Source organism: Trypanosoma equiperdum, assembly GCF_001457755.1.
Source record: "Trypanosoma equiperdum strain OVI genome assembly, contig: ctg_1417, whole genome shotgun sequence".
NCBI lineage: Eukaryota > Euglenozoa > Kinetoplastea > Trypanosomatida > Trypanosomatidae > Trypanosoma > Trypanosoma equiperdum.
Genome location: NW_027123413.1, coordinates 32,717 through 39,926, shown reverse-complemented (window position 1 = coordinate 39,926; position 7,210 = coordinate 32,717). Strand labels below are relative to the sequence as shown.

At 46.0% G+C, this 7,210-nt stretch overlaps 2 protein-coding genes across 2 annotated transcripts; both read left to right on the top strand.

The window, feature by feature from the left end:
* Positions 1 to 1,542: 1,542 nt before the first annotated feature.
* On the top strand, positions 1,543 to 3,867 carry TEOVI_000894500 (chaperone protein DNAj, putative; the record flags this gene model as incomplete). Its single annotated transcript, XM_067221361.1, has 1 exon — positions 1,543 to 3,867. One exon carries the CDS (start codon positions 1,543 to 1,545, stop codon positions 3,865 to 3,867), a length of 2,325 nt encoding a protein of 774 aa, XP_067077462.1.
* A 702-nt stretch (positions 3,868 to 4,569) lies between these two features.
* TEOVI_000894400 (uncharacterized protein) lies at positions 4,570 to 7,047 on the top strand (the record flags this gene model as incomplete). Its single annotated transcript, XM_067221360.1, has 1 exon — positions 4,570 to 7,047. One exon carries the CDS (start codon positions 4,570 to 4,572, stop codon positions 7,045 to 7,047), a length of 2,478 nt encoding a protein of 825 aa, XP_067077461.1.
* Positions 7,048 to 7,210: the final 163 nt, after the last annotated feature.

Genomic DNA, 7,210 nt, shown 5'->3' with positions numbered 1-7,210 from the left:
ATTATTATTATTATTATTATTATCATTACAATTGTCGCTGTGAATACAACTTATTTCCTTTCTATGTGAACACCCTCTCCAGTGAACTTTTCATATTAATTGACATTTCTGCAGTGTATGAAGGCGTTTGCCGCGATATTTTTGGTTCATTGTTTTTTTGTTTTCTTTTTATTTCAAAGCAGCGAATTCTCCACCTTTGTTTTCTTATCATCACTCACTGTTTTGGTCAGTTTTTTCGGTCCTCTTTCTGTTTTTACATGCACTTCAGGAGTAGTTCACTTTTTAAAAAAAAAACACTCTCTTCTCTTTTCTTCTCTTCTTTTCGCTTCAGCGTGACTTTTTTATTTTCCCATCCCTTTAGTTTTAAGTTATGAATGAGTTCTTATGCGGTGTGTGCCAAATGAAATGTAGGTTTCAAAAAGAACATCGTCATATGCTTTAGCGTACTTTTCATTTTGTCCGTAACATCCGCCCCCTCAGCGTGTTTTGTGGGCATGTCATGTAAGTTTATTTACTTTTATTGGTAGTTCATAGACTCTTGAGAGTTAATGGAAGTGCTGGATATCTATATCTATATCAATATCAATATCAATATATATGTATATATGTATTTATAATAACTAAGTTTCCCTCCGGCTACATGTTGTGTATTTCTTTGCTTTTACTCGTTACTAACCTTGAGAGTATTCCTTTTTTTTTATTTATTCCACATATATGTGGCAGCCACCACCTCGTTTCTCGTGTAGCGGTTGATTAAATTTGTTTTGTGTAAAGAGGTATCGTGTGAAGCAGCTCGACTCCCATTTGTAGTGTTTGTGTTACTACGCTTCATCACCGTTGGTAATTACATTTCGGGTGATATATTGAATCTGGAAGAAGAATACTGATAAGAGAGGGAGGCGCATTTTCTAATGTCTTTTGTTGGTTTGGTGGTGGTATGAGAAAATGAACAAAGGTTAATGGTTATGTGGCGCATTGCAATATCTCACTGTTTGACTAGCGGCTTCGCAGTTGGAAAGATGTCGATGGCGTAATGTCAATAACCTTTGAATCTTATCGCATTCTGTTACACTGAAGGGTTGTAGTGTTTTGGCCTCATCTATCTCTGCATAACCTCCAACCACTTGTCGATGGAAGTGTTGGCTCCGGCTGGTTCATGTTTAACAGTTATCATTGATATGTTACTTACTTACTTACTAGTTGGCTGATGACTGTTCTGCAGTGCTCATGTGATAATTTCATATTAACGCTGAGTAAAAGCAGGATAAGAAAAAGGCACTTATGTGGGGTTCGCCCAGAATGCATGAGCATCTGAAATGCTTAATTCATGGAACTTCATGATTTCACACTACCACCTTTACTCTCACTTTCCTGTCTATTGATATGTTCTACGCATGAGACACGGCCACCGTTTATGACGGCGCCCCCCAAAATCTTTACAGGTAGTAGCGAACCAAAAAAAAAAAAAATAATAATTAATTAAATAATCAAAAGCCTGCAACTCCGGACTTGTTATCCGCCCCGGGGATCGGGTTAGGAGAGATGCGGCGGCATGTTTCTTTAGTTTGGTTGAATGCGGCAACCGGCTGGAGGTTACATACCGCCACTACGAGTGAAGGGATATCGGAAGAGACACGTGAACAGTTGCTGGAAGAGGAGGAATTCCGAGCAATGGACGCTTCACAGGAAGACAGCGAAATGCTGCCGATACACCACCGACTCGCAACCAAGGCGGACGCTCTGGAAGCAGAACTGAAGAGGTTGTCTTTTGTGCTCTTTGAGAAGCCACAACTTGTAGTCGATGATTGTCCGTCCACATGGACGAGACGTCCGGCAAATGTTGTGAAGATAATCCGCTGCTATGGTGCAACGAATGCTTGCGCTAAAGGAAGACATCAGCGCCCTGTTGGATGGGTTCCGCCTGTAGGCTCCTCTTCAACTATCGTCCAAACCTTCAACCGCATGCGGCATGCGTTACTAAATATGCGAAAGAAGAAGTTGGGGCAGCCTGAGACGGCACTGAATGATCAATTAGCGACGCTGTCAGCTGACCTTGACTACCTCAACCGCATGAAGCGCTTGCATGCGCTTAATTTCTACGGCAGGATGAACTTGACACCCCGCCGCCACATTTGGTTAGCACTCTACACATTATTGTGGAACTCTGTAATTGCTATTCAGAATTCGTTAGCATGTGTTTTCTTTGGTACTTTGCGTGGAATTAGGGACCACGGAGTTGTCATGGGAGCTATTCGGGGGCCAGCTACGGGATTTTTACGCGCCTCGCAGTTCCTTGCCTATGGATTAGTTCTCTCACCTCTTATTCACGTTCCCTCCGGTCTGATAAACTCCATGTACGGCGTGTGGAACGCACTCTCTGGAAAACTTTTCTTTGAAGCTGGAAGTGGCCGGTGGCACTACTGCAGCGCCCTAACTGCTTTGTGGCTTCATCGTGAGGTATCGCTTGAGCGTCGCGCAATTCGAAGTGTTGGTCGGTTGGAATTCCGGCGGAAGAATATGAGGGCAGAGAATCGATGGAAAGACCGGCTCGCGTCGATGGGCTTCTCGTTTGACCGTATAAACGAGAAGTTTGGGGGAAAGCACCAAAAGGCACAACATACAACTCGTGGCAGGGCGGAGAATATCGAAAATCCTTACGAGGTACTTCAAGTGAAGCGGAATGCTACACTGGAGCAAGTGAAGGCTCAGTACAAGCGGTTGGCTAAAGTTTTTCATCCTGATACTGTTCAGTGTGGCAGCGAAGAAGAGCGCAGAAAAGCAAGGGAGAAGTTTGAGAGCATATCACAGGCTTATCAAATACTCTCCAATCCTGAGAAACGGCGTTCCTATGATCTTGGCGGGGCGCAGGCACTTCGGCTACACGAAAGTAAAATGGGACGGTTCATGGCGCGGACACCTGAGGAAGTTGTCCAAAGTGTGTTTGGTGGTGAAATTTTTAAACAAAAAGTACTCGGGCAACTGTTGCGTTCCCATTGGCACTTGCGGAACGAAGCACAGGTGAGTGTTTCTCTCCACGAATTTGAGCAACTTCAGGTACTTCGCTGCTTTGAACTTACTTTAGAGCTGGTACGTATAGTCGATGTCCATGCAATGGCTCCGGCTGCAAAGGGTTGCAAGCATCGAAGTGGTCAACCCCAGAGTGAGGTTGCTGATGCACTGATAGATGAATTAAGTGGAAGAAAAAAGAACCAGCCAGCACGAGAGAGGAAACAAACTACGGCACAACACAAAAACCAAGGCGATACTCCCAATAATGAAGGAACGGGCTCACCATATGAACTGACTTGTTTTACCAACGAGTTTAACTGTTTTTCGCGCGACTTTGAGGACCGTTGTGACCGCTACACACGTCACCTGGCGGAGGCGTGTTTTGGAAGGGAACTGATGTACGAGGTTGGACAGTCGTATGTCATATCAAGTCAGCGATTCCTTGGCATTTTACCTTTTTATGCACCAAAGCTTCACGTATACAAGAAAATTTTCTCTGGTGTTGACCGTGTCTATGCAGCGTTTCGCGAGAAGGTGGACGACAGAGCCAAAGATAATCCAGAGTGGTTGGCCAGGAAGGTTATGACGGAATATTTCAGCATGGAATTTGATTCGGTTGTGGCCGACGCAAGTTGTGTGCTTCGCTTTGCCGCTCAAAATGTTCTCCAGGACGTTGCGATCACGGAAGAGCAGCGCAGGCGACGGTGTTATGCACTTTGGTATTTGGGAGATCAAATGATGCGCAAGGGTGTGCCGTGGTCACGGACAGAGGTGAAGCGAGATGACGGTGAGTTGATGGCGTACATTCAGCAAGCCGCAAACTCTGCGGCCTCTACAAGTAAACCGGGTTCTTTTTAAGGCGACGAATAATCACGGAGAGTTGCCGGCCCATATGTCTACACGTGAGCTGAGTGCTTGGTCCCAAGGAGGGTACTAATTGCAAAATGCTTCAAAAGTTGTAGCGCCAAAGGTATCCTATGAGTATGGAACGTTGCGTTTGCTGCCTGCGTTACCTCTCAATAACTCTTTTTGGCAGTGTATGTGTGTGTGTGTGTGTGTGTGTGTGGAGACGCACAGGCATGGTATATATGTTCACAGACGTCAAAAACATTTACGCATGGTGCTTGCGTTCTGTTAGCGTGATTGTACTATTTACCCGTTGGCTAGGCGGTTGAAAATAATTTACAGGGTCGTGAGGGGAGTATGAGGCAGTATTGTAGTATTTTAATGCCCTCCGATTTACAAACTAGCAGAGGGAATTTATTAACCACTTACTGATACGTTTTTTCCTCATTTTTGAGGGGTAACTGCCTCTCAGCAGAGCGCTCTTTTCACTCTACATGACTTCTTTTTATGTTACTTCGGCATTGTTGTTATTGTTGAGTCCACGTGTATCGAGGTGTCTTGTGACGTTGCTAATTGAAATAGCTCTTTTCCTCCTTTACTGTTGTCTTGTGCGAGGTTCCGGTATACCGCCCATATATAAAAAAAAAAAAATATATATATATATACACTTTTATTGCCAGACCCACACGAAACACGGGTACAGGTAGGAAGCAAATGGAAGATTTTGACTTTCTAGACGATGCTGAAGAAATACTTCAGCCGCTCTGTTTTTGCACAAATCAAGACTATTCGCGCGTTGGTGTTGGCCATCAGAAGGGTTATGTGATTTATAATGTTCACCGCGGCGGCTCTGGTGCTGCTCCCTCTTCGGCAAAGGAGGAGAGTTGGGAAGGACGAGGAGGATCTCCCCCATCATTTTATACCACAGTTGAAGTGAAGTTTCCCCGCCGAGAAAGCGATTGTGCCTCACCTTACACACATTTCCGCACGCCAAGTGCAGCCTCAGGGCCGGATGCAGAGATGTCATGTGGTGTAGAAGAGAAAGTTAGGGCTTCAACTAGCGTTGGTGACAGGCGGGAATGTGATGTGCTTCTTAGTACATTTGACTGCAACCCGTCAACTGGATATGGGGCATTTCTTCCTGACTTTGCAGAAACTACTGCGGATGCTTATGGGACATCGGGGCAACCGCCTTGGAAGTCGGAAGCAGCCGCATGTGCGGTAGGCTCTGACTGTGCGCTTACCAACCTTCAAACTGCAGGATTGTCGTGGGATCAAACAACTGGGGATGTGCTCAAGTTAACCACGCAAAATGTGGATTCTTCCATCCGTCATTCGTTGGTTGAGCCGCTCCCAGTGGAGGTTGGTGTCGGTCTCATGGCACTCTTATATCGCACACAATTTGTTGCTCTTGTCGGCGGTGGTCCATATCCACTTGGTGAAAGGAATGAGGTGAAAATTTACGTTGCTGGAGAGATCCAGGAAGAACGGACTGTTCCAGTTCCTGATCCAGTTGTGGTTGTACATCTCGATCACAAACTTATTATTATTTTCACAACTGTAGAGCTGCGGTTGCACAGTTTCGAAACTGGCCAATGTGTGTTCTCGACGCCAGCACAAACAGACGTTACCGTCATGAATCGTCCATCCTTATCTCCCTTTCATGCTAGTGGAAACTCATCTGCGTTCAACAACTTCGCTACTGATAGCCTTACTGGTAATTGCTCTATGTCCAGCATGAAGTCAGTCAACGATACGGTTCTTGGGGCCACAACGTCATCAGTGCGACCTACAGAAGGTTCATGTGACATTACTGCACCATTTGCTATTGACTTTCACAGAAAGTTTCTTGTATTTAGTAGTTCTCTTTTCGGGTTTAGTCTCCTGCGTTATGCCAGTGAGGACCCCCTTAGTGCTTGGAGAGGCCCCGAAATGTTGGGCACAAAGTCTCCAGCCCATGCAAACAGGTTGGTTTCATTAGCTGTTTTTGTGGATGGTGGGGCCACAGTTGACTGTGGAGGAGCTGAATACAGATCCGTTGGTGTGGGAATTCGGTGTCATGTGGCGAGTTGCAGTTCGCGGGGCACACTTATACGTGTTTGGAGATATGTTGATGATGCTGAAGGGTCTGCCGAAGGCGGGAACAACAGTGGCACGCCACTTACAGGACACTTTGTGATGATTAGGGAGTTGCGAAACGTCTCCGTACCGACTCCTATTTTTCATATGATGTTTCTTGGTGAAGTATTTCTTTTCTGTGTTGCGCACAACACTCTCAAGATTTTCTTTGCCGGTGAGCACGAGGAGCCGAAACCCCATGACGTGAGCACAAAGGACCCCTCCAAGGCCATGCGAGTGCAAAACGTTCAATCCTCTCTCCATTCACTTCGCAGTTTTTGTAAGTTCTTCAGTTCCGAGTGGGCCGCACTTGAATGCCCACTGCCCCTAAAAAATGAGGTATTTCTTCCTAAATGGGTAGCTACAATGCCAGAACTGTGGAGGCATTTGATGCGCGTTGCAGAAACTTCCTCTAATAGAAAGCAAACTGACTCGCAAGTTGTGGGTGAATACGGGTATTCTTCAGAAGTAACGTTGAATTCCGGGGAGGCGTCACGGGGGGAGAGTTTACATCAAGACACTGGAGGTTCAAAAAGTGCCGTGAAGGCCCCATCAACCAGTTCATGGTTTGAAAGTAAAGGCATAGCCGGTTACGTTTGGAGACGAGTGTCACCACTTGTAGAGACGGTAGACTTGACAGCAAGACGATATTTACCTACCGCTACCAGAGACTCCGCCACTTCACACAGTCAGAGCCTCGCTGGAAGTGTTGATGACGTGGCAGATGCTTCATGTGCTGGTAAATCCTTTAGGAGCGAAAAAGCGGGTGTAAGTTATGCGAATCGCAACTACGCAACATCAAAGGAGCTTGCGCGTTCATTTGTTGTTTGGTGGGAGCGGCCGGCGTACCGGCATTTGGATGTGGTGACACAATCAAAGAGTTCCGTGGGAGCCGCGTGCTTAACAGGTGAGACCTGCCCTTCCGCATGTTTTGGACAATATGGGTCGGGCTCTACATTACTGCAGTGCGTGACATGTGATGGCGCTGCAATGAGTATCGAATTTAACCCAATTGACAAGTTACTTAAATGCAGTGATGTGTTTCCCGTAGGTTTCTCCAAAGGCTTGGCATGAGCGAAGTGGGCCCTGTTTGGCAGATCGTGAAGTAAAAGTTCACTTGTGTTACCTACATTTTATCTTTAATATGTATGCCTTCCTAAACGATGCGCCGTGTTAAAAGTGAGTGTTGCGGGTCGTGGCTTGTGTGGACGCCTTTGCACAAGACGTACGTCTATTT